Here is a 27,805-nt window from a genome sequence, read left to right on the forward strand (position 1 = left end):
TATGAAGTGTTTTCTCGATATTCAGGACGAAAGTATGATATTTTTACGATTATTTTTTGGAGTCTGTGACGTCATACACTCAACATCGAACATAGCTCCATACATTTCTTTGTAGTTTATGATCAAAATAAAGGGAGAAAGTAGTAAAGGGAGAAAGAAATACCCAAACACCCCAAAATATAAATTATAGTCACAAGTAATGTGAAATAAGCACATTAGCCACCCTTTGGGCTTCATAGGAATAAAATAAATTAAGGATTTATATACAAAGAAATATATGTAGCAATGTTTGATGTTGAGTGTATGACGTCACAGACTCCAAAAAATAATCGTAAAAATATCATACTTTCTTACTGAATATCGAGAAAACACTTCATACAGTGATTATTGGACCTTTAAAGAGTATTTTTAGGAAGTTTCAGCTGAATCCAAGTTTGAGCGATTTTCGTCGTAGTAGCACTTTAAAAACCTTATCCTTGTATAAACTAATTTGCATATTTTCAGATTATTTAAATACAACGATTTTCAACCAACAGTTAGCCAAATATCTAGTATTAATGTTCACAATGTACATGATTATATTTCACCGAAAACATTGTATTTAACCTTTATTAAAACGGTTTTTTTTTTTTTTTTTTTTCTAATTGAAAACAATGCACCCAATTATGGAAGCCGATAGGGGTCACGCGTTGTCGGGAACGAGTTGTCGGAAACGAATTGTCTGGGACGAGTTGTCGGGAACGAGATGTCAAGAACATATATATATGGATTTTAAAGGAAAGACAATAGGAAAGGGGGATACATTATATATGTATATATATATGATCGTTAAATTGACAAAGTTTTAGGGATATATGATATACAGTGGATTCCATTAAATATTGAAGGATTTCAAGATGATTTTCAGTTTGTGTGGTTTTTTTTATATTATTCACAACGTTTTTGACGCCACCACCCCGATATAGTACCACAAGCAAAAGTGACCAACTTTTTACATGCTATACTACTGAGATTCCATTTTCTCGTCGAGCACGTCCAGTGCAATAATGTTGCCGGCTAGTGTGTAAACTGCTGTAATCTCTCTTCTCAATCCATTTTAATTTATCTAATTTTCTTTCATTACAGTACTGCAATTTTGATTAAAATGCAAACTCTGTGTCTCCGCGTTGCACGCTCAAATTTTTTTTTTTAAATTTTGGCTGCCGCCAGTCAAATACAGTCCTTTGACTAAACGTTGTCATCGGCTTCTGGGAATAATTCACAGTTACTAGCTGCCGCATATGTTATCTAACACGTCTTGAGCTCGCTTTTTTCGATCCCATTCAATTTGCTATAACCAAGCCTCGAGCATACGGCTAAGATTTAAACTGGCGAGCAGTTTGGATGGCGCAAGTTCTGGGTAATTTATCCGTTATCCTTTTCGGTCTAGGCGCGTATGGATGATCCGATCAACGACAACGTTTAGTCAAAGGACTGTATATGAAAGGTACCGACTGATTAGGTTTGATTGACGGCAGCGAAAAACCAAATTTAAATGTGCAACTTGCAGCTAGCAAATTCGCATGTTTATGAAAATGTAATACAATTCAAGAAGTTAAATAAATAAATTAATAATAAATAAATAAATAAATAAATAAAAATAATATTAAAAAAGGAAAGCGAATCTTCTAGAAGACAAGTTAAAACCGTCCAAGATATTCTATATATTATTTAAAGGTTAACAGGCCACCCGCATTCTTCACCACACTTGCCCTCTTATGAATAATAATTGTAGGTTGTGGTTAGGTTTCACAAATAATTGATTAGCGATCAAAAAGCACAAGTGCTTAGTATAAGAAATTGCAGGGGGTCAAACGGGGAAGGGCAGCTTGGCTAAGAGGATGTAGCTCTACCACCTTTCACAAGTGGCACTCTATGTTTCAACGCTAGTCACCTTCGCCAACCAGCTCTGATGGTTTTTCATCCCGCTCTCTCCTTCTCCTTTTCCACAGTTCTTCTCCGTGTACAGTGGCGGATCCAGGATTTTTCAAAGGGGGCTTCCGTTTCTTAAACTGTGTATAATTCTCTTTTGTTTAGTCGATGTCTGACAAAAAATTGGCTCTAATCACCTAATTTACTATCTAGTAACGGAACTTAAAGGTTCGTGTTCAACATCATCCTTGTGGATACTTTTAAGCAAAATTTATATAAGACATATTTCTATTACCTAAAAGATCAAACCTTCAAGGGGGGTTCCGTGGAACCCTTCGAACCCCCCCCCCCCCCCCCCTCTGGATCCGCCACTGGTGTACGTGTCATGTTTTTGGTCTTTCATACCCATACCCTTCAACCAGAAACGAAGAGAAGGAACTTCGAAGTAAAGTATAAAGAAATTTCAAGAGCAGTACAATTTCTGCTGTATCACAAAACGTCTCTCGGTCTTTTTAGTTTTCGGCGGCGTCCATCTGGTGTCCATGTTAATGCAATTCTGCAGTCATTATCTGATTCTTTCCACATAATATTCATTCATTTATTTACAATAAAATTTTAACAGGATGTTTGCTCTTCTTCTTATAATATGAACAAAATTGAATCATGAAAAAAATTGGTGAGACCGCGAAATACAAATTGATAAATGCATAAAATGACATACACTTATTTCAGTAAAGTTGGTCACCTGAAAAGCTATAAGACTGAGACCGGGAAGGATTATGGTTAGATACATTTTACATTTTTCAACCGCTTGACAACTGTTGATGGACTTGAGATCTTTTATATCAGCTACAGTCTCACCTCCTCTGAGCATCCTCAAACTGCAGTTTGTGTCAAAAGTTTTACTCGTCTCGTTTAATATAAATTTTTCCCATGATTCTCAGCGATGCTGAGCTGTTGTTGCTTTTACTTTGTTCAGTGTTCTGGAGAAGTTTCAGCGCGATTTGAGGCCGTTTAGTGGGTTTTTCAAAATCCGCTCTTCTCTACCTAAATAATGGGAAGGCTGGATTTTCTGGCGTGATGTAGTCGATATCGGGTGCTAAGTCTCCAGCCTTCCCATTATTTAGGTAGAGAAGAGCGGATTTTGAAAAACCCACTAAACGGCCTCAAATCGCGCTGAAACTTCTCCAGAACACTGAACAAAGTAAAAGCAACAACTGTAGCAAGTCTTGAGGCAAATTGTTGAGTGAAACATTTTATTTTCGTAACTTTATCATAACTTCCATACATTCCCTTATAAACCATACACAGGAACCTTGTTTGGGCTGCCTGTGGAAAAACTGACATTTTCGTGATTAATAATAAGTAGATTTATTCTAATTCGACAAAATTTCGTCACAAGTTGAGTTTCGAGCAGCAGTGACACAAATGAAACACTTAAAAATTTGGAGTATTAAACTCAGTTAGATAAAAAGAAATCGTGAAAGTAGCGGGCTTGTCGTTTTTTTGCCCTGTCTGTCTGCATTACGCATTACAATCCCATGATGCACAACTGTGACGTCATCCGTGCATCCGTGAAAAAAAGCCCCCCCCCCCCCCCCCCAATCCCTGCCCTCTCAAAAGTACTGTGATTAATGTTTTATTGGGACTCGTCATATTCTAAGTCTATTGCTAATAAACGCAATTAATATCTATACTCGCGACTAACAGATGATGGCATTCATCATTACACACGGCGGGGAGCTGCCGGTGGTTGAAGGAGCTATTTACGTTTTGAGTATACATTTTTCTTCTTCTTATATATAATTAAGAGAGCATTTTTTCTTTATATATGATAAATTAATAGAGGATAAAAAAGGAGAAATTTGACAGTCATATTTACTTCAGTCGATTCAGTATTTAAGAAAGAAGAAAAATACTTCAGTGCAAAAAGAATGGAAGAAGGTAGAAGGAAAATAGAGTAATATTGCAGTCATTGCATGAAAAAAAAAAAATTCAGTGTTTGAAAAGGAGAAAATATTTCGTTCATCGTAAAATAAATGGGGAGAAAACAAAAAGAAAATCAAATGAAATTGAAAAAAAAAAACATAAAATGTGAGGTAAAAAGGAAAAGAAAAAAACTTACTTCTATCAAACAAATGGGAAAGTTTTATTTCATTTTCATTAACTTTATTTATTCTCATTTGCAATTAAAATCTATCACAACACATAAGTTTGACACGAAAATGATGATATGGGAGTACAGTACTTAACGTTGAAAATAAGAAGCTCATCGCATAAGCATATTAATATACAATTTTTTGGCTTTTGGAAAAAGGTAGCCTTGTCCTTAACATCTACTGCGTAGCGTTATATTTCTTTTAACTCGCTTGTCAAACCATGAAAACATCTCTAGGCCAGCTGATCTAACTCAGGGCACGGCCAAACCAGAAAACCAGATCAAAACTCTTGAATGAAGGGAAAGACCTAACAAATTCTACTCACATGAGACCCCAGAGGTGAGAGGCGAGTGCACTACTGCTCCTCCAAGCTTTGATCCCTATTTTTATAAGTTCTCATTAACTGTTGTCGTGATCTGATGTACTTCGTTTTGACGTCGCGAACGTGGCTTCCCTCCTTTGTTTGTTTTTTTTAATTTTATTTCACGATGCGATGTGCTCAGGTTAAGAGAGCTGCCATTATTTAGTTTTAAATGGCTGGTGCAATAGAGGGAAGGTTTCATAAGGGAAAGGAAGACGTTCAGAATAAACAAGAGGATTTTGTATAAATGGATGGGTGGGAAAAAGAGGACGGATGAAAGAAATGGGATGGGTTGGGTTGGGCTAGTTAAATTTGCATGGTAGGAGATAGGGCATAAAAATAGAATATAGGAAATTGAAAAACAATTAGAACAAACAAGAGTGTTGGGAAAAAGGGAATGGGAGGGGGGGGGGGGGGGACAAAAGAGATGGGTAGGATTTTTTTTGTTTAAATAGCCTATTATGCAAAAGGGAAGACATACATTAGAGTATAGTTTGGAAAGGTTTAAGTTATAGAATTGCATGCCTCGATTTGCACCAACCGTCCCTTAAATATTGACCGATCTCGAGGAGAAGGCTTTTTTTATCATACTTATCGGAGCAGTGCATAATATAGTGTTTTTTCATTAGATATATCAATTACATTAAAAACTTTAGATGTAGGGATGTAAACGTACAATCTAATTTAATTAAACTTAATTATTGCTACAAAACTTATGTTTAAATTTGCTGTTCGGTTCATATGAGAATATATCCACCACGTGCATCATTGTTATCAACCTATAAAAAACAAAATACGACAAATTAATACACTCTTCAAACGTGCTAGTGCTAGTGCTAAGCAGTTGTAGTGGTAAAGCTAGTGGCAGTGGCAGTGGCAGTGGCAGTGGCAGTGGCAGTGGCAGTGGCAGTGGCAGTGGCAGTGGCAGTGGCAGTGGCAGTGGCAGTGGCAGTGGCAGTGGCAGTGGCAGTGGCAGTGGCAGTGGCAGTGGCAGTGGCAGTGGCAGTGGCAGTGGCAGTGGCAGTGGCAGTGGCAGTGGCAGTGGCAGTGGCAGTGGCAGTGGCAGTGGCAGTGGCAGTGGCAGTGGCAGTGGCAGTGGCAGTGGCAGTGGCAGTGGCAGTGGCAGTGGCAGTGGTAGTGTTCTGTACTTACAAAGACCACAGGATTTCTTGCACATCTCAGCTTCACTCGATTCACACAGTCCTTCATAAAAGCTTTGGTAAAAACAGCTGTAGTGAGAGTCGCTACATCCCGGGTCCTCCACGGCACGTTCACTTACCCTCTCCTCTGTTTCTGAAATTAATTACAGTTTTAATTAGTAAACTTTGGATGATGAAATGATGACTTCTCAGGGTCAAGGTTATATATATATATATGCATTAATTTGTATGATAAAATGATGATTAGAAAATGAAAACAATTGTTTGAAACCGTGATAATCAACATTAACTGGCCCGACATTTTTTTTTTTTTTTTAATGCCAGTACTTACTACCTAATTAAAAAGCATATTTTTAACGTAAAACAACCCAATATTATACAATATGGCTGCCAAATAAGACAACAAGATTCGGCCATTAAACAAAATGAAAAAAACAACAAATAAAATTCAGTGAAAAGAAAAGTAACCAGAGTATCAGAGGAGGACGGGAAGAAGAAAAGGAGGCTCTCCTTTTCCCCTCACCGCCTCCCCCTCTCCCCAAGAGAGATTACAAAAGATTAGCATTTTTTTTAAAGTGCTAAAAGATTCTGGGGGCAATTTGTTTGAGTCATAAAATTCTTGACCGCAAATGGTTGGCTAATATGGACGGAGTGTACAACAATGCAGATGGTCGGAGATAGCTTTGAAAGGACGACAGTTTCAAAGAAAAACTATGCATTAGATAGTTACCGAGGCCGGCAGCAATATATCTAATATTAATGATTTTGCTCTCAGCAATTGAATTGGTATATATTGTGAAATACCAAATCCACCATCGTTCCGAATCAGACTATCGTCAGCAAACTCTTGAGACGTGATCGCTTGAAGTAATTTTCCAAGTTAAAAGACTTATGATATAAGTGGATGTATTTTACAGTTTTGAGTCTGGTCAAGGTATTTTTAACAGTCTTACCCCACGTTTTCGTTTGGTGGTCAGAAAACAATTATTCAGAGAATGGATTAGGCTTAATAAGATTATGGTATGATCTGTGTGGCGCACGATTCGTGGGAAGTGTTCTTTTGTGTGAGTGAATGGAATGGAGGATGTTAATTTTGGTATCTTGAGGCTTAAGCCTGGAATATGATCATGAATAGAATAATAAATCCTGATTCATAAAGTGAAGACAGAAAGGAAGGAAGAAAGGGAGACGTGAAAAAAATTGAGAGGGGGAAAAGGAAGGAAGGAAGGAAGGAATTCGGAAGAAAGAAAGGAAGAAAGAAAGAAAGGAAGGAAGGAAGGAAGGAAGGAAGGAAGGAAGGAAGGAAGGAAGGAAGAAAGAAAGGAAGGGAGAGAGAGAGAGAGAGAGAGAGAGAGAGAGAGAGAAACATTATATAATTCTTGAATAGAATAATATTCATCGATCTATACTGAAGTACTTACAAGTGTTGTCAAACAAACAAGAGCTCAAAATACCGCACTTAACACGTATTATACCACACCTTATTAAAATTTTAAAACGTTAACTCTTACTTAACTATTTCACAAGTGATTAAAGATTAAACACGCGGCTCTTTCATATTCCATAGCTGCTTCGTTCAATTGGAGCGATACTACAAACATTCGATCGACTTTTTTATTTTTTTAGAATATTGTACTTCGAGCACATCTCTTGCTTTGTTTTTTTGTTTTTTTGTTTTTTTTGATTTCTTGACTTCCAGCATATTTTACAGCCGAATTTCAATAAAAAATAATGATGAATAATAGAAAAACCTTAGTAAGAATAAAAATATTGAGGAAAGTTTCCTCAAATTTCTAAAACTGCCTTAAGTTTTAAATTTAAGTTGTTTTTAGTCATCTAGATAGAAAATATAAACATAGTATAATTTATATATATATATATAAAGTTGAACCTTTCAGGGCACATTAAAAGATAAACTTCTTTTGGCAACTCTCTTTTGTTGTATTAAAATTAAATGACACTATAGCACGCTAGGGGGAAATATCGCTGTTGGGAATTTATTAACATGCTTTATTTTTAAATTTTTTTAAAAATTTTATTTATTTATTTATTTTTTGCAGTCAACCTTTTTCCTCCCTTCAAATCATAATTAACACGTCTAAATTTGAATAATGATGCTAACCTAAATCTAAAGTGATTAAAACCGTTCTCGCTAGATGTCGACATACCTTGAGGGATCATACTTCGCTCCATTTTATTCATTCTTGACTTTAGTACAGTCTTTGGAAGAGCAAGTGTCGATGCGACAAGAAGAACGACGAAGAGAACAATGATGTTTTGTTTGTCCATCTTAAACTTTAAAAAAAGAAAGAAAACAAAAGTTAAATGTTAAATACTAACAGACAAGCAATTGTTGGCTTGGTATTTGTTTGTTTATTCGTTCATGTATTCATTTCTTCATGACTTCATTCTTTTATTTTTGTTCTTTCGTTTGTTCCAAAAAGAAAAGAAAAAAGAAAAAAAAAAAAAAAAAAAAAAAAAAAAAAAAAAAAAAAAAAGAGCATATGTGGATAAGATGGGATTTGAAGCAAAAGAAATTCAAAAACTCGATTCTACTTTGCCATACCCCTGAGACATCCGCAGAGCTGAGGCGTCGTATGGACTTCGGACCTGACGGCGATTAAATCCTTCTGCCCTTGGGTGTACGAATTACGCAAGAAAATGTTCTAGCCGAAGCATCAGGGGAGAGACCAGCCGGCCCCCAGACCATATCGGCTAATCCCTTGCATCTCTGCCACGCACGGAATCGGTTGAAAATCTAATGTCAAAAAGTCTAGTCTATTCGGTGCATTGTTTTCACGGCTATTGTTATGCTGATTCACCTGGAGCCGTGGTCCAGTGGATAAATCGTTGTCGTTCAAGATACTGAGTCAAGCTCGTCTGGGGAGGGTTAGCACTTGGATGGGTGACCTAAACATTGTACCTACTCACGCTTTTGTTCCTTTCTTTTAAGTTTTTCTTTATTGATTCTTAAAATAATAGGAATACAGAATAGCGAATCTTTTTTTTTGGGTAACCTTTTCCTGTCTACCCAAATTCGTCAAATTGAAATCTAGCAGAGGAAAATTTCTGGATAAAAACTGCCATCCATTTAGTATTTTCATATAGGATATCTAAATGACTCAAAACACTAGTTGGCCGGCAGTTCCATCTACTTTTAAAAATCCAGCTCAATCCATACGATAACGCTTAACACAAATCAAACTTAAACCTTTTTTTGCTTTCTATAATCGCTTATAGCGCTAGCTTTATTAAATCTCAATAAAAAATCTGGCAAGTAAAAATTACTTAAGGTGGCTGTCTACTTTTGAAAAAAATATTAAACTTTTTTTAAAACTTCGATTATCCGAATTGAAATTTAATGCTGATTCCAAATCTGGAAACAAAAATTTGGTGTCCCGAGCTTGTTTTCGAGATAATCAGCATTTATTGGAAGCCTACGCGCGAGCTTATGGAGAAAAGATTGCGCCACCGGAGGTGATTAGAAAACAATTAAGATCCATAAGATAATAGTTATTTGCAGACTATGATTGCACGAATGAAGGCTAGTCAATGGATATTTTTGACAAAAAGACAAAGACATACATTGATTTGTCATATTTTGTAGTTTCAGTGCTCTTAAAAAATCTCATAAAGTCGAACAAAACTCCCTACAAAAATCTTTTTTTTCATTCAAAATCTTTTTTTTTTATTCAAAATAAGCTATTAAGAAATACAGAGTCCCGTGCAAAAATTTGAGGGTTTTGCTCTGTTGAAGCTCAAAACGCGTATGTTCCTCAACAAAATCTCGTAGATTATTCAGCGGTTTTTGAGCGTGCGCATATTCGTGGGCTTAAATCGAACGTTCAAAAGTTCGAATTCAGAAAGATTTGAAGCCTTATTTTCCGAGTCTTAGTAAGAGCTATTAATCTTAAACCCTTTCTGTATAGAATAATGCTTTGAATAGCTAAACTAAAAATGTGAGTAGACAATAAAAAAAAAATTTTTTTTCGCGGCATCTTGAACTTTTTGTGTGCGCGTGTAATATTTGTAAGTTTATTGTTATATATTCAGTTATATGTGTAGGTCTCCATTTAAACCAACCTAAATTGGACTGCCCTCTCAAAAGATTGCTTATAAATAAATGAATAAGATACGCATAAGATTTCCAAGCCACGCATACGACATTAACGAAAGCCATTCAAGTGGCCTCGTGCTAACAAATTCCCGCGTGGTCTAGTGGGGTTCTCAATTAGAAGCAACTTATTTAAAGTAACCCTTAAATAATCGACGCAAATAAAAATGTAACGCATATTAAGTTTTAATTGCGTCATAAATCACAACATAAAATATTTTTGGAGTTCCTAGTTTTCAATGGACGCCCTAGTGACGCACAATCGTTTATCGTGTACGATCTCACAGAAATCACCATAGCGCTTAAAGGATAATTCACATATCTGCGCTGAAGCGACTCAAGGAAAATCTAAGCATTTCTCAACTTAAATGCAAAACAATATAGATGATATTTCATTTGAGAAAATACGACTACTTTTACCCGTGTCACATTTTATTGTAACTTTGTAAAAAATTCATAATAGATAATCCTTAATATTTTATATTTGATTGAGACCAAAATTGGCGTCAACTGGTCGTGCTCTATTTTATTGGAGAAAGAAAATAGCTGTTAAATCAATTTTTGCATGCGTTTTACACACTTCTATTTGGCTTTACGCATAAACAAGAAAAATAATAAACTTTTGAAATTGATAACTTGTTTTGTATTTTCTTTGGTTGAGGCTAAAATGGCGCCATCTGTTCGCCTTCGTTTTCATTCGGGTAAAAACATTTTTAAAGCAATCTTTGCATAGCGTCTCTTTGGCTCTACACATTAACACCGGAGGAAAATATCAAAAGACAGCATTGGTTTCAAAATGTTTTTTCCCCTAGATATTTGGAGATCTATTTGTATGTATAATTGGTATTGTGTGAGACAAATTGCGTGTACAGACGAATTAATACGCACTCGGAAAGTATGCTTGCGTTCTTTCAAAGCAGTAAAAAAAAAAAAAAAGATACTTAGATAAGCAAACAGGGAATTGTGGTTATTCTGTAATTTTTGACGAAGAGATTGTTATGAAAGTCTTTTTAATTCAACCATGAAGTCAATTTAACGAAGTTTGATTTCTCGCACGATTTCATGGGTTAAGTCTAATAGGAAAGCGTGGGATCCTTGTGCTCTGTAAAGGTTTGTTTAAGGCTAATTTAATAAGGCACTAAAAATAGGATATAACAAAGAGAAGCATAAAAAATTAAATAACAAAAGAATAAAAAGAAAGAAAGAGAGAATGAAACGAAGAAAACTGAAAGAAAGAGTACACCGAATAGAAATATGGCGACCGATTTGAATAACTATTGTCCTGACCAGCGACTGACTAGCCTCCCGCTATACATGTGAAAATGCTTTTCTGTTTCCACGTGAACACGAGCCTAGTCAGTCGCTAGTCAGTGCAGAACAATAGTTATTCAAATTGGTCGCCATATTTCGATTCGGAAGAATAAAAAGGATGAATGATTGAATGAACGAATGGACGAATGGACAGAAAAATTTTCCAATAATTCTGGTGTCCATTCTCATGTCGATTCTCATTCATCAAAGCCACTCCAATTTAATACTACTGCTTCCATCAATATTAAACTGTCATTTCTTTAATTGATATCTCATATCATTTCACCTTGTTTCATTATTTTGCAGTTTTGATCTGGGCTTCAGCAATACTTCCTTTTTATGAACAATGATTTTTCCTTTAATCGAAAACAGTTCATAATTCGCTTTCCGTAACTCCAAAAACATCATCTTATCATACCATATTAATCTTTCACGACTTCAAGGATAATCCCCTATATCTTCTTAGCATTTTGAATAGTTTTGTGTACTTTGAGTATCTTATTTACATTTTGAAAGATATGAAGAGTAAACAAGAAAGATAGACTTAAATAATTCGAAATACATAAAGAAACATCGCTCCAAAAGATGCTTGAAAGCAAAATTACCAAAATCATTATTTGTCTTATCTTCGAGTATATTTGTGTAATTTCTACACTTTTTCCGTGACAAAAATAAGCCAATGAATCTAAATAGCGTAGTTATTACTAAAAATTCTAGAACCATTTGAGTTTTACGATAAATTTTGGAACAAAAAGAAATCAATTGAACAAAATTTCAAGACGTTTTTACTTAGATGAAGATCTTGATCTTTTATTTTATTTTTTCCATTCTTCCATGCTCATCTTCTGTCTTTTTGTTAGCATTTTGGCACTTATATGATGATGTAAATGCAACACAAAGCTGGTAAAACCGTAATTTGCTAAACGTTTTTCGTGTTTTATAGAAGAATAAGAGTTATACTTTATAAGAATATGAATTACGATAGAAAGAAGTCAATAAAGTTTGTTTATAGTAGATTATTACAAGTAACTTACCTTTCAGAAACGTTAAAAATTCCGCGAGCTCTGTTCTTTCCCGTATGTTGATCGAATGAACGCCAAACCTACTATAACACTGCTGAGATCCTCGCTTAAAAACCAAATGAATACTCATCAAATATTTATATGTACGAGCTATTTAAGCAAAAGAAAAAAAGAAATTCAATAGACTATTCAATCACCTGCGAGTAGTTTACATAAATAGATGTTAATTCACACCATGGTAACAGAGCTGTCTGAATCATCACCTCATTCATAGCTGGCGTAAAGGCGAAAATTAATAAACTTTCGTCCTCGTGATAGAAGTCAAGGTATGATATCTGCTGTCAAATCAGCGGGATACCTTTAAATGTCAGAATTACTTTTAAATGCCAAACTCTCTACGGAAGATCTAGATCGACTTATTTAAGGAAGTAGATTGCAATAGTTCCGTCAAATCCTAAGAAAAAGGATCTTCCACTTGATATAATTGGTTTGCCAAGCTGATTGTAAATAAATTTGTCTTTTAATTTTCTTCAAATAAAGTTAATTTTATAAAAGAAGGGCTCATAGACAAGCTCTCTTCGAAAAAGACAAATTATGAGTATTTCCTCTCATCGTAATGAGGCCCTCAATAAACGAATGCCTTCAGTCAAGTCAGCAAAAGATCTTTTTAAGGCAAAGTCCTAATAAACTTAAAATATCTAGAATATTTAATATGCTTTTCTTTCGAACTGAGAAAATGGTAAATGATTGATGATTCAAAAGATTTGAACTTTTTGATAAATTTTAGCTATCCAAAAAATAAAAAAAATAAAAATAAAAAAATAAAAAAAAAAACACACACACACACATTTGCACAATTCCACGGTTAAAGTCTGACGCTGGCCAGTGAAGATATGATAAGCGAGCCCCTCATTTCATATATTCAATTTTTAAAACTGCATATTTGAGTTATTTTATCCCAAACAAAGAGAATTTAAGTGGCTTCTATAATTTCAAGTTGAAGCTTTACATTTCGTCTAACATTTTTTCTGTCTCATAATTTATTCGTCTCCGAAAACCCTCAAAATTACAAAACTTTCTAAATGACACTGTCGAGTAATATAATATATTTTCTCTATTGTCAGACAACTGGTTCTCTGACATTTAATAGATTCTCGTAAAAATGACTCTCCTTACTTAATGTAGTTTAATCAAGCAAATTTTTTAAAATCTAATTTTGAATTAAAATTGACATTCGCTCGCTTGAGCGCGGGAAGTTTTCAATTACTTAGTCGCGAATTGAAATTCATTCAATTACGGGAAGCATGGGTGGCTTTGCGATGCGAACGATCTACTCTTCCCAAGGCAACCCAGGTTTCGGTGTCCTGAGTGAGTAAAGCCCCAAGTTTGGTTTTCCAGGGTTTTTCTCCAGCTTTCTAGTTCATCCGATCAGTGAACTTCTAAATTTCAATTCGACCAGGGAACGAGGACTACCGGTTTGTTAGCCACTGGCTATTAAGTGTGCTACCCTCGAAAACAAAGACTATTAACATACCTAGGCTAAATTGTCACCCTCCCACCGTTTTACGGAAAGATCGCTAAAAAAACGGCTTAATTTAGCTAAATGGTCAAAATATATATCTACGTTTCATTAGAGAGAATCAAAATTTACATTCAATAAATCCTGCGAAAAGTGTCTTTAATGAGCAACATTAAGACATTTACTACAGAAGCTTGAAACATATTTAAAGATTCCTTAAAACGCAAACTTAAGCCATCATAAATTCTCTTACAAATTCGTCTTTATTTCATGTCGAAACATATCTAAACTGAATCTGATTGAAGCATTTAAATACCCTCGAGCTGTTCTTATGAAATATTGATTCCATCTAGTCTAGTGGAACTGCCAAAAAATTTTTATTAGTAAATGCAAAATATACATCAAATCTATTATGACCTATTATTTGCTTTTGGCAACACGTGTTTGGCTATAATTCCTTTTGAAAATGTTCTAATTCAGTATTGACCTATCCTTTAGGTATATGAAGAAATTGAGAATGGGCACTTAAAGGCCTTTCATGTGGGGTTTATTAGTAGGCTCAATATACCAAGTTGTTGGAATATTAATGAGATGATCTTATCATCGTACGCTAAGGTGAAATCCCAGTGGAAGTTACTAGAATCCTAGAATGTTGTTTTTTTTTCTTTTGAGGAACCTGAAGAGAGGGGAGGGGAGGGGTATTGTTCTGTTGAGGGACCTGATGAGGGAATTGGGGGGGGGGGGGGGGGGGGCAGTACTAATACCATTAAAAGAATCGAAATCCCACTTCTCTGCACCCAAATTCTATTGAAAAGAAACTTTTCCCCATTCTCATTTTGTCTTTTCCCTCAGTGACCTAAAGCCCATTTTTATTAGGAGAAAACCACAAAGAAATCGTAGTTCCTATTTTACTCGCATTTAGGAGCATCTTTCAAGAATGTTGCTATGCTATTGTCAAATGAGAATGCCTCACGACGATGCCGTACAACGACGACAAAGACGACGATTTTGATGATGGTGAAGATGAAAATGAAGGTGATGAAAGTGCTTCTCCTGTTGTTGTTGATTTTGGTTGCATTATCGACATCGTTGTTGTTGATGTCATTGTCGTTGTTTGAGTCATAGTCGTCGCCATAGTTTTACTGTGACTGATGACGACGGCGATGATGATGAAAATAATGATGACGATGATCCGTCGAGTCGGTGATAATGTCAATCATGGAGATGACGATGCTTCTCCTGATGTACTTGATTTTGAGGTTGTTATCAATCATCTTCATTGTTGCTGTCTTCGTGTTGTTGTTGTTGCTGTTGTTGTTGTTGTTGTTGTCTATATTGATATTAATGGTGATGGTAATGACGGTGAAGATGAAGAACATCATGATTTAGGATGACGATGCTTCTCCTGATTTACATGATTTTGAGGTTGTTATCAAAAATCTTCATTGTTGCTGCCTTCGTGTTGTTGTTGTTGTTGTTGTCTATATTGATATTAATGGCGATGGTAATGACGGTGAAGATGAAGATCATCATGATGTTAACATATCGTTTCTGTTATAAAAAAGCGAACAATGACATCTAGATTTTTTTGAAATTTATTTTGGGGTCGGTGGATTATGAATGTAATGTTAATGATGATGACTATGATCTAAAAGGTGGTTTATGTACTCGATCTCAAATATTCTGAAACAAATATTCACTTGCGTCATGTTTAATTAACAAAATGAGCTTTATCAATTATTAATATTATTACTAATTCATCGAATGGTTGACGCAAACAAAGATTAAGAAAAATGGCTGACAATTACTTGAAATGGAGGGACCTAAAGCATCTTCAAACATCGAGGACGTGATGTACGCCGAACGGCGGACGTTTTCAAAAGTTCTTTGTGCGCTTGCCATCATCTATGGCATCCCCATCTTCACTAGAACGTCAGAGGGTACATTTCTTAGGAAATTCGTGCGCATCCTTTCCACGCATGAATTTAGCTAGCGCGTGCTTATTTTGATGACGTTATTCGAATGTTTTTATGAGAAAAATATCAATAACGTTAACGCGTTTTTCATTTCTTCAAATAGCCTCGTAGCTCTAAAACGAAGTCGTTCACCCCCTTTTTATTTCAGGGTTTGACATTAGCTCATAATATTACCTAATTTATAGGAAATAATTAAAAATCTGACAATGAGAACAAATCGAAAAAACATATTTTGTGCATGATGGAAATACCAGGTGATCTGGGGGAACGCGCGCAAAGGATTGTTGTAGTTGATCAGGCGGTCCTAGTTTTTAATTGTTTATCGGCGAGCAAAGAGCTATCGTTTCACGTTAATTTCATAATAATTTCAGGAATAGAAACCTCAACGCACCATTTGACCCATTCGACCCATTTTTTTCTCTTAGTGCGGCCGCCAATGTTTTCTGATCAAATTTCTTTCTGCGCGCTGATTGGCTGGTTTTTGGTGGGCTATCGAAACGAGTTCATGTATGAGACCCTGGCTAAACGAGGAAACATGTTTTCAGAAACATGTTTCCCTAAATGTTTCCTAAGGTGACAAAACTGTCAGGAAACATCGGGGAATAATGATTCCATGCGTCTTGGAAACATGAAATGTTTCTGCCGCACAGCAAAAACATTTTTTTCGTCTTGGAAACAAAATTTGTTGGACGCAGCAATGTTTCGCATGTGGCTAAACTGGGAAACATCGAGGAAACATGCGCGCGGTAAACATGTTTACTTGTTTAGCCAGGGCCTAAACTTGAAGAGTGCAAGTCTGTGTACTCTTAGAGGTCCTACTATTTTACGAGAACGCGATGTCGCGTGCACGATCACCGTCTTCGTAGCTTGACGATAAGAAATTTCGAAAGAGACTGAGGAATGGAAAAGGAAAGAATAAAAGAAAAAAATGGACCTGAAAAAAGCAGAGAGAAAAAATCAAGAAAGAAAGAAAGAGAGAAAGAAAGAGAGAAAGAAAGGAAGGAAGGAAGGAAGGAAGGAAGGAAGGAAGGAAGGAAGGAAGGAAGGAAGAAAGAAAGAGAGAAAGAAAGAAAGAAAAAAGAAAGGAAGGAAGGAAGGAAGGAAGGAAGAAAAAAAAAGAGCAAATGGGCGAACTAGCGAAAGAACGAGCGAACGAACGAACGAACGAAAAAAAAAAAGCAACGGCAAAAAGAAAGAGCTTGACTATCAATATCTTAAAGTATCATTAGTTTAATCAAACGTTTTTAATCACGAAACAAGCGATATCTCAAATGATAATGAAAACCAATAGAGTAAAACTATTTTAAAAACATGTCTAATAAATATGTAGAGTATATCAATCATCATTAAAATATAGATGAAATATCTATTGTTTTATTTAACTCTCTAGTCTCATCCTTCTGTTGAAATGTTTTTAAATTTACGTGATGAGGAATAAGAAGAAAACCGCGATAATTGCCATAGCTAATGAGTTTAGCTATTGATCCGCGTAGCCGACGTGAAAAATAATCTCACTCTAAATAAGAATAGGTCACTGGCCTTGGAAAATTCATGAAAACTTAGACTTATGTAAGCATAAATAGAAAATACTTATAGATAAGATAGATTATTGGACTGGTTGGTTGATGCATGCATGGATGGGTGGGTAGGTGAATGGATGGATGGATGGATGGATGGATGGATGGATGGATGGATGGATGGATGGATGGATGGATGGATGGATGGATGGATGGATGGAAGAATGGATGGATAGATGCATGGATGGATAGTTGGATGGATGGATCGGATGGTTAGATGAGTGGGTGGATGGATAGTTGGATAGTTGGATGGATGGATGAAGAGAGCATTATTTTTTCTTAACTAATTCTGCCCTGAGTTTTATTACAATAATGTTGTTAATCACTATCCATTATTCAGGACTAAATGCATGGTTGTTTTTTTTTTAAACAGCTGTCAATCTCAATCTAGCCTCTATAACAGTTCCACTAAGCTCCCCCAGAGAGATGCAATTAAGCAAAACAAGTAATCTGCTTGCAATATATAAGGCGGGGAAGTAAATTTCGTAATTTAGGAGTTAATAACTATTAATTACATTAGATATGAGTTTTCTCATTAGCGTTTTACAATATGTTCAGGCAATTAAGCAACATTCTCCTGCTGCGTTCGTTTCGTTATCTTTAATGAAAGACTGCCTTTAGATGCTAATTAAAGAAGATTAGAGCGATTTTCAATAAAGATTTTGTCATTCAAATGTGACAAAGGGTGGACTTGTTTATGATAAGGTCTTTCAATATAATTGAGAAATACTGCTAAGAATGATATAGCAGTAAATAGGAAAAGTAAAGATATGAAAAAATCCTTCACCTCAAGATTTTTTATTATTTATTTATTTTTTCATCTTATTTATATAATCCTTTTAAGGATTAAAATAAAGTCAATTTTAAGCGAAATTATTCTATGAGTCAAGAACTAAGTAGAATTAATTCACATGTGATTTTTTTAATTTTTAAATCCAATGTCATAAAAAGCTTGTATTCCAGCAGCGTTTCTCGTAGGTTCTTCAAAATGTATACCAAATTCAAGCGTGGATATTCAGCTCACCATTTTCTTTCTTTTACGGCTGGTTTAAGAGATGTGTTTTATTGCTACGCGCTGGTCGAGACAAAATCTCGACAGGGAAGTGGGGCAGAAAATGATCAAAAGATGCCAACACGTGAAGAAACTAATGCAAGACTAGACGTTTCACGTTTGCGTGCGAAATTGTAAGCGTTTGGAAGCGCAACCGTAGATAGCATGTTTTTCAGTCCTGGCGTTAAAACCCAGGTCGGTGACATCCGTAGTAAAAGTTAAGTGTCATCGGCACAAATATAGCTTTGTGTACAAGACTAAATAACCAAGATAAAAAATTTAGGGAGCACGAGGTCCGACCGGTTTTTTTTTTTGCTATATATCTTCTTTGAACAAAAATAAAACCTTTCAATGCAATGTCATGCTCTATCCGTCCATTTCTGCTCGTAAATGTAATTAATTCGCGAATTTCAAATGATTATTATATAAATATATTTTCATTCCAAGTTTTTACCTGTGTTTATGGATATAGATCCACAAGCAAAAGTTCAACCACGACGCATGAAATCCTTAATATTGTTATTTTTACAATTTCTGAAAAAATTCGCTTGAAAACATAATTATAATGTTTTGTTATCTCATGGCGTTGTTTAACTTTATTATAGACTTACAGTAAGCAACTTGTCCGCCATATTGGAACGGTCTTGTCGCAGGTAGCCCAACCAATAAAAATGATAAAAAGCGCGTACACAGAAATGATGTGAACAGACACACTATCGCATTACTACAAAATGTATAAGCTAGAGCAGAACCTTTATTACACGGCCACCATTGAGAAGTTTAAGTGATCGCCAAATAGAGGTTGAACGCTTGATAAAGGCATGAATTACTACAAAAAACCTCTTTGACAATTTGACAATAGGCTACTAAAAAGAGGTTGCCCGTCTAACAGAGAAATTTTAAAAAATACCAAAAAAAAACCTCTTTGGTGCTCGCAGTGAGAACTGGTTACTCAATAGAATTCGACGAACGAATTAATTGGAACTTACAGTATTTTTTACTAACACAGACTTATCTTTTTAAGAGAGCAACGACAAAAAAATTCTTTCAAGCTAATGGCACCGACTGTACTCATCTCAATCATAGTTAGCCAACGACCTCTCACCAGGGGAGGGGGATATGAATTTCATATTTATACAATTGACCTTTCAATAGAGATTTTCTTATACAATAGTAATAAATAATGATCTATTAGAGCGAAGGCATTTAACCCGTGAAATAAAAATCTTTAGTCAACGTATAATAGTCAAATAGACACGAAAGAAGACAATGGAATTAGGTTCTACTAACGTGCATTAGTTTAATTTCACGGGTTTAATTTATTGACTTCATTCTATAGCGACATATAGTTGTACAAACTTCTTGTGTAATAATAAAGCTTGAGGCCTAAGTTAACTGGAAAGTTTTCTAGTTAACCCCGAGTCTTTTTGTTTTTAATTAATAACAGGTCCAGAAAACAAAGATTAGACAACTTTTAAATTAGAGGTCACAATCAGTATTTTTTTAACCTCTTGGCAGGGAATAGGGGAAGGAGGGGGTGAGATGTGAATTTCATATCTATACCTCATGCGGCTAAGACGTGAAATACACCAACTTTTACCAGCCAAAGTCACGATATCATGCGACCACTAATTACGTATTGCGTTTCCGATTGATATCACTGTTAATCATATTTTATAATTATGATCATACATGGCATGCTGGGACTTTACTTCCAATTATGGCGTAAACCTTGTCTGGTTCCCACATCATAATGTTTTCATATCGAACAAATAAAAAAAGCTTTAAATGAAATGTAATTGAACACTGAAACAAACTCCGAACTGATCAAAGTCAGGACAAGGCTGTGGTTTTGGTTTCTTTTGTTATGTCGTCCAACATGGCGGCCATGTCTTTTGTCCTTGTGCATGTGACGTCATGTACGCCATGTTGGTTGACTTGAACAAAAGATTTGGTCTTGGTTTCTTTTGTTATGTCAACCAACATGGCGGCCATGTCTTTTGTCCTGTGCATGTGACGTCATAGCCACCATGTTGTTTAACTTAAAAAAAGTTTTGGTCTTTTTCTTCTGTCTTTTTATTCTAATGTATAAGTGTGCACGCTACCAATTACGTAGTAAGACATGAAACAAGAATCCAAATAGTTTTTAAATTTTTGTTAACATTTGAATGTCAAACAAGGAAGTTTTCACTAGACCAATACTCCCCTTCACAGTTCCCTGCGCTATTTTGAAAGGTAGCCGTGCCTTTGCATCGAAGCTAGACAAACGGTGAGCTTGCACTGAAAGAGACATGTAAATATGAACTGTGACTGTGACATGTGAACTGTCCAAGGGGTTAAAAAAGGTCTTTATCATTGCAAGCTCACCGTTCGTCTCGCTTGGATAAAAAGGCAAGGCTACCTTTCAAGATGGCGCAGTAAACTACGAAGGGGACTATTGGTCAAAACCTGAAAATAAGAAATTTATTTTGATCCTTTCATTTTAAACTATAAGCTAGATTAGAACCTCGGATTGTCATTTGGAATTTTTTATTCATTTGCACACCACATTTACATAATAATTGGCTTGATCAGATTTAGATAAATCTATGAGGTTAGAAAAAACTTTTCAATAACAGTATTACTTGGTAGAGAAGGTTAGCTGCGCCAGCAAGAAAAAGGTCAGCGGATGTACACATACAATAAATCGAAAACCAAAACGAGGTTCGATCGCGTAGTTAGTCACATAGACTCGATTTCAGGCATGTAAAAATACCAAATAAATTTTTTCATCTTTTTGTAAGTAGTGAAAATGTTAGAGCTTTTTTATTATGTTTTCTACTGGATAAGTCTAGATATTTTAACAACAATTAACAAAATAATAAGTTCATAATGTTTTCATGTCTTGAAGTTCACCTGAAAGGAAAAAAATGGACACCTGTTGTTAGACGGTTTCATTTTCTCGGCGACCTACAGAGACTTTTTCCCCTCCCCAATACGCAAAAATCAAATTTGAACTGTGAGATAACCTTGCCCTGACTTAGATCAGCCCAGAGCTCGTTTCCGGGTTAAATCTGTGAGTTAACCGTGTCCTGACTTAGATCAGCCCAGAGGTTTTTCTACAGGGCTCAATCAGCTGTGGGTCAGCGTGTCCTAACTTAGATCAACCTAAAGGTTGTTTCAGGGTTAAATCTGGGAGTTAGCCATGCCCTAACTTAGATCAACTCAGAGTTTGTTATAGAGTTTGATCTATGAGTTAACCATACCCGGACTTAGATCAGCCCAGAGGTTTTTTCAGGGTTCGATCTGCGAGTTAGCCATACCCTGACTTAGATCAGACCAGAGGTTGTTACAGGGTTTGATCTGCGAGTTACCCGTACCCTGACTTAAATCAGCACAGAGGTTGTTTCAGGGTTTGATCTGTGAGTTAGCCATACCCTGACTTAAATCAGCCCAGAGGTTGTTTCGGGGTTTGATTCAAATATCTCACCTAGTAAGTTTTAGCATAGCCCACAGGAAGCTCTGCAGTTGACCATCATTTTCTTGCCAGTGCAGCCCTTCCCGAACCACCGTAGCAACTGACACTTCCCCGCTGACAGTCTATTACCGCAGGCTCTCTTGCCGCCTTCTACGTCGCCGATGACTTTGTCGGAATTCATTAATTCGTCTTCCTGCTTTAGCTTGTCGAGCTCAGTTTCAACTTTTCTTTTCATTTCCTCTTCTCGTTTCTTTTTTACTTCCATTTCTCGTTTTTCTTGTTCTTGGTGCTGGAGAGAGGATTCCAGTCCTGTGAGAAAAATAAAGTAGCGAGAGACTGGTAAGGTACTCTATTATTTAAAACTTCCGTTCCGCATTGGTTCGTTAAACAATATAAGTTAATTACAGCACTTATGATAGGACACTTGCATTAGGACGTAACCTACACATTAAAACACTTTTGTTCTGTTTATTCGCACCAATGGACGACCGGAATGATACGGCGGCCATCTTTGACCACAAGATATTATAGGGCGTCCAAGAGCAATTAAAACTTTTTCGCATTAATGACATCGATTGATATTAGAATGCTCGCCCTAAACCCGTGAAACAAATACTAATTTTTAGTATTAAATAGTGACAATCAAACAATAGGAAACAAAGGATTCTGTATGAATTACTACTAATTAGTACTAAATATTATTCACGGGGTTTAGTGCGTGCACTCTAACAACTCACCACAAGAGAATACAACAAGAGATGACTCAAGATTGCACACACAGCATTGACCTTTACCCATAAAAGATAGAAACAAACGAAAATATTTATATTTTCCATCATCTTTATTTTGTTTTGACCCCTGGCAAGATGACCGCCGTATCGTCCAAGTAGTCCATTGTCTTCCTACGCTCATGAGGGAATACCAATTTCAATAAGTGAGAAAGAAAATTCGCAAATCATTAGTAGTAGTAGTATTAAGATGAGGCCATCATGCAGACGGCCTATTTTTGGAGTATAGTCACATGACTTAAAATCCCTTGAGATATAAATTCGCTGTATTGGCTGATCTAGCAAGTGAAGATGGTCAACCAAAATGGCGGCTGTAACGTATCATCGTCCCAAGATTATATTTGGTTACCTTGGGCGTAATTTTTTCCCAACATCAATATAATATTATTATGATATTTCTATAATATTATTCTATTGTTATTATAATATTATAAGATTATTGTTATAAGATTATTATTCTATTATTGTTATAACAGTATTATAATATCAATAATTTTATTATTCTTCGAGACTAATTTATTTAAGAAATTCCAAGATTAAACTTTGTTACAGTCCTTTTATCAGATAAGGGACCCTAAGGTAGATAAGAGCTAAGAAAATATCAATCTAAACTCTATTTAACACCACATCGTGGTATTCTTTATCGTGACAAACCAAGTGGAGTTATCAAGATTAACACAAGTCGGTTCTAGGACTCTAAATACTTGATACAATATATGAAAAAATATATTGAACTTGCGGAATGATATTTAAGTTCTCGTAACCACATGTTGAGATTTTGGAACGGCTAATATATGAATGTTCATACAAAATGCAGATATTTTCAAATACAATATATGGTTGTAGTGACCAATGGCTGACATTAATGCTAAATATTTCTTCCATTAAATGAAATAAGATTGAAGATTAGTATACTCGACGTTTCGACGCCCTTCGGCGTCATTTTCAAGAGTGAAAGTAAAGCAAAGTAATAATTTGAATGCATAAAGTTTGCTTTACTTTCACTCTTGAAAATGACGCCGAAGGGCGTCGAAACGTCGAGTATACCAGTCTTCAATTTTATTCTAAATACTTCAAGAAAAAAACACCTTAATGAAATTCATTAATCAAAGATTAAACAAAGAAGCAAAAAATAAAGGAAAAGACGGGAAATAGAAGGAAACAGTAAGTATTAAAAGTAGCAGAAATAGAAGAAAGAATAGGAAATATTATAACAAGAAATAGAAAAAAAAAATTAAAAAAATTCAATAACAAAAATAAATGTCATAGTTTCCACAACTTTATAAACTACGCATTTCACCAATCCATTTTTTATATCATTTTCAAATATCAGAGACCCGAAACAAAACAGGACATTATTTATGACCGAAAATAGACTAACATTTAAGATAATTTTACCTCTTTTATGGCATCAAATGACCAAGTAATTCTATCCAAATTAATCAACCAAAACACTGCTCCATCAACGTCTCAATTTATATATTTTTAAATCAGTTTCAATCAGTCCAAAAACTTTCTTTATTGAAGTAAATTTTAACCACGCTCTTCATAAACAGTTTTAACACGTTTCAATCCCACGCGCTACGAGTAATTGGAAAGCGTTTCTCACATCATGCAGCAACCACAACTACGGTAAGTGGGTCAATTTTTGGCAATAACGTTTTAATGAAATGTTAGATGAAACCAAAAAAGGAAAATGTGGAATTTTGGAAGGGAATACTTCCTATTAATATAAATCAGATATAATGACAAAACTGTGAATTTGATGAATTAAGAAAAGTTAATTTAATGAGTACAGATGGTTAATTAGTGTGGAAAATTGAAGATGGCTTAATTTCAGTGATTGTTAATATTAATTTCATTTTGAGTGTTTATTTCGAGAACGATATCCCAAAAAAAAAAAAAAAAAAACATTAAAGATTGAGGGACTGACACGGAAAGAGGCGCTAGAAAATAGAGCAGGCTTGTCAAGTGAATGGAAGGAAGGAATGGAGGAAGAAAAGAAAGTAAGAAACTGAAATAAAGAATGAATAAGAATTCATCAAAGAGAAAGAGGCAATGAATGAATGAACTAATGAAGAAGGAATCCCAGCACTACACGAAGTATGGAAGGAACTTAAGGGGAAAAATAATGAACGGACACTATAGGAAAATAGAGAAAGACAATATTAACAACGAGAAAGAAAGAGAAAAAGTAAGAGAGAGTAAAAAAAAAAAAAAAACTTATAAAAGAAGAAAAAGCTAAGAAGGCGACATTTACGGTAAATTGACCACATTCTCAAACTCTGTTTGACTCTTCCTGTCAAAGGAAGTTGTGGCTATTCTTAATCATAGATTTATCGTTAACAGAAGGCAGAAGTCAAAAATTATCTTCAAATTTTCCTCCCTCCTGTAGCTATGCCCCGTGTGAAATTTATCATTCATTATTGATAGAATATCTTCTTGTATAAATTACTTCTTCTTATGTTTATATGTATAGGCGTATCAGAGGAGTAAAATCGCATGTGTGGTAGAAGCGATACTTGGAAGTACCTTTTAGATTGAGGGGGGAGGTGAGAGGAGATTTAGGAAGCTTACTGTTAAACTCCCCAAACCCCCGGGTATGTGTTAGTCTTACCTTCGATAAACTTGAGTAAAGCTTTCTTTTTCTCCGCGAAACTTTCGTTTTCTTTTTCTTGGAATGAAACTTGCACCAAAATAATACAAACAAACAGAACAAGGAGAACTTGCGTTGATGTCATCTTTTTACACGTGGCTGAGAGAGAGAGAGAGGGAAAAAATTGGTTTAATTGAAAAACATGTTGCACGACTCGTATGGAAGAAACTAGTATTGTTAAAAACCTTTATCGATATACCTTGAAACAACCTCTTGGCTGATCTAATGCAGGGCACGGCTAGCTTACAGATTGAACCCTCAAACAACCTCTGGGCTGATCAAAGTCAGGGCACGGCTAACTCACAGATTCAACCCTGAAACAGCCTCTGTGCTGATCTAAGAGAGGGCACGGCGAGTAAGTTTAAACTCATTTGTTTCATACAAATTAAGACATACAAACACGCGATTTCGAGTGCAGGAATAGAATGTACCTTGTATACCAGATATTATACTAAGATTAGATTGAAAAACTTGGTCATTTGTTTTATACAAATCAAGATATTTATAAAGACATCAAAAATAAATTGTTTCATAAAATCCACTTATAATCCATATCAAGCAATATTTATTTAGCGTTGTTTGCAAACATGAATAATGATTCGAATAATTTATAGTTTTGAAAACCCAAAGAAGAAGAAAATGTGTTTCAATGGCACGTGCCTATGGAATGTCATGGAAACGCCTTGTTTGACGTCCTACATGGACGTCGCTACGGCAAATTGTACGATTTTAATCAAGAATATTAAATCATCCAGCTAACATTTTTTGGTTTTATTTCAGCGGATTTTGAGTACATTTGGACCCGGAAGTACGTCACATCTCAAGCTCTATACTTTGATCGAAAACAGCCCAAGATATTCAAATTGCTTTCCTCTGATATCCTAATAATATCTATTCCTAAGTGTCAAATGTTATAATATCGAGGCATTAGGCTATCAATATCAAGGGAAATTCGGCGTGGCTTTACGATATCAGCTCACAACTGAAAACTCATATTAAAATAAAAATCAACGTTTTTGAAGTTTTTGAATATAATATATTTCCATATGAGGGAAATGCATCTTACTTAGTGTTTTAAACCGTGCTAATGGTAATAAGACTAGCAAAAATAGAATTAATTTTTCTTAGAACCCGGCAACACCGGCTAAACGTTTTCATTCGTAAACGCATATTTTTGTAAACGAATCCTGTCCGTCCACACGTAAACGGTCATCGTTTACGAATTGCTTTCAGCAGTCCACACCTATCCACTTTGAAGCGCGTTTTCAAAAGCATGCTTTTACGATGCGCGTTTTTATCGTTTACGTGTGGACGGAAGGGCTAAACGCATCAAAAAGTATGCGTTTACGAATGAAAACGTGTACGCGTGCACGGTGTATTAGATATTCAATAAGACCAACGTAAACCAATTTTGCCTTACCATATGAGCCTAAAACAGTTAATGACAAGAATTCATCACATTATTATTATTTTCTCAAGTCTTAGAAAATCATTTTTGAGATCAGTCTAAAAATTCAACCATATTACCAAATAAACTAAGCGATTTTATGTGTGGTTCCAAAAATGCAGAATACAATCTAGACAATCTGTGATATTAGATATTTTATATATACATAATGAAATTCAAATTATTAAACTCATAAACATGCATAGCGGTCATTTTGATTTTCGTTCACATCAAAGGATTATTCTTGAACGCTCTCAAAATTGAAAAGCTTTTCTTCAAGCAGATATGAGATATGACATGAGTGCGCAAACATGTAAGATTTGAATTAAGAGAAAATCTACGGATAGAAAATTAATATTTTTTAATGATCCCCTGCTAGCTTTTTTATCTAGACTAAAAATTCCATTGGCAAGAATATTTAGCGCTTGATATTAGACTAGGATGTTAAGATCTTTGTTCCGGGATTTTTATAAATCTAATGTTAGTAAAAACATCCACTGCATGACAATATCCGATCAAAGATAAATCCATTATGATATTTGCCAAAATAGTTACAATAGTGTTACCGAAAACAGGATTGTGCCAAGCCAAAAAATACTTCTCAAAAGTCTAGTCAATGGCAAAATATTTCAAAACTAAAGCAAATGGGTTTGACATTTTGTCTTAAAATTAAAATATAATACATTTTTTCAAATAGCTGTATTGATTTTGTGTAATAGATTTTGAACTCATTAAGAGGCAAAAGACTTTAGTAAATTGCATTCAAAATGTTGGACGATTTGCTTAAAGTTATAAAAATGGTCTCCAGCTTACCTGAAAATTTTTCAAAAGTAGATTTTGAACGTTTGAAGCCTCGCACTGTTGAACTGGAATGAAAGTGTGCTGCAGTGAAGGTTGATTAATTTATATCTTTTGGCTTGACGTGATACGATCTTTGAGCGCATGTGCAGTAGGCATCATGTCGGTGAGTGGGAAGGGAAAATGCATGAGAGACCGTATACAAATATTGGAATTTGAAAAATACCTTTAAAATAATGTAGTTTTTCCCCTCATTCTCGTATTCTTGTTTGCCTAACGACGCCTTTGTTTACATCTTCTTTAAAAAATTTGTTGTTTAACTTGCAAAAATTTTCCCTCATACAAAGCTGTTTCCATCTTACTCAAATTTACCACTTCAATCAGCAAGCCTCTACGAACTGTAAAGTTAAATCTCAAAAAAATACTTAAAATATTAAAACGTCCGTGCTTAATTATCCATGGAAAAAAAAAGCTTTTTTCCCCCTTAAAGTAAAATTT

General features: G+C 35.2%; 2 protein-coding genes across 2 annotated transcripts; both read right to left on the minus strand.

Moving 5' to 3' along the window:
* Window positions 1–4,036: 4,036 nt before the first annotated feature.
* On the minus strand, window positions 4,037–12,184 carry LOC148911413 (protein ShK-like4). Its single transcript, XM_089029751.1, has 4 exons — window positions 12,051–12,184; window positions 7,760–7,886; window positions 5,584–5,724; window positions 4,037–5,210 (listed from the first exon to the last, which is right to left on the minus strand). Exons 2-4 carry the CDS (start codon window positions 7,878–7,880, stop codon window positions 5,206–5,208), a joined length of 267 nt encoding a protein of 88 aa, XP_088885877.1. The 5' UTR covers window positions 7,881–7,886; window positions 12,051–12,184; the 3' UTR covers window positions 4,037–5,205.
* An 8,489-nt stretch (window positions 12,185–20,673) lies between these two features.
* LOC116292199 (uncharacterized) lies at window positions 20,674–27,416 on the minus strand. The gene is made up of 4 exons (XM_089029750.1): window positions 27,323–27,416; window positions 25,024–25,161; window positions 21,631–21,927; window positions 20,674–21,056 (listed from the first exon to the last, which is right to left on the minus strand). Exons 2-3 carry the CDS (start codon window positions 25,145–25,147, stop codon window positions 21,641–21,643), a joined length of 411 nt encoding a protein of 136 aa, XP_088885876.1. The 5' UTR covers window positions 25,148–25,161; window positions 27,323–27,416; the 3' UTR covers window positions 20,674–21,056; window positions 21,631–21,640.
* Between the last annotated feature and the right edge of the window lie 389 nt (window positions 27,417–27,805).

This window comes from Actinia tenebrosa, unplaced genomic scaffold (assembly GCF_029948245.1).
Source record: "Actinia tenebrosa isolate PJP-AT-01 unplaced genomic scaffold, QUT_ActTen_1.0 PGA_scaffold14__42_contigs__length_11649687, whole genome shotgun sequence".
In the NCBI taxonomy this organism is placed as follows: domain Eukaryota; kingdom Metazoa; phylum Cnidaria; class Anthozoa; order Actiniaria; family Actiniidae; genus Actinia; species Actinia tenebrosa.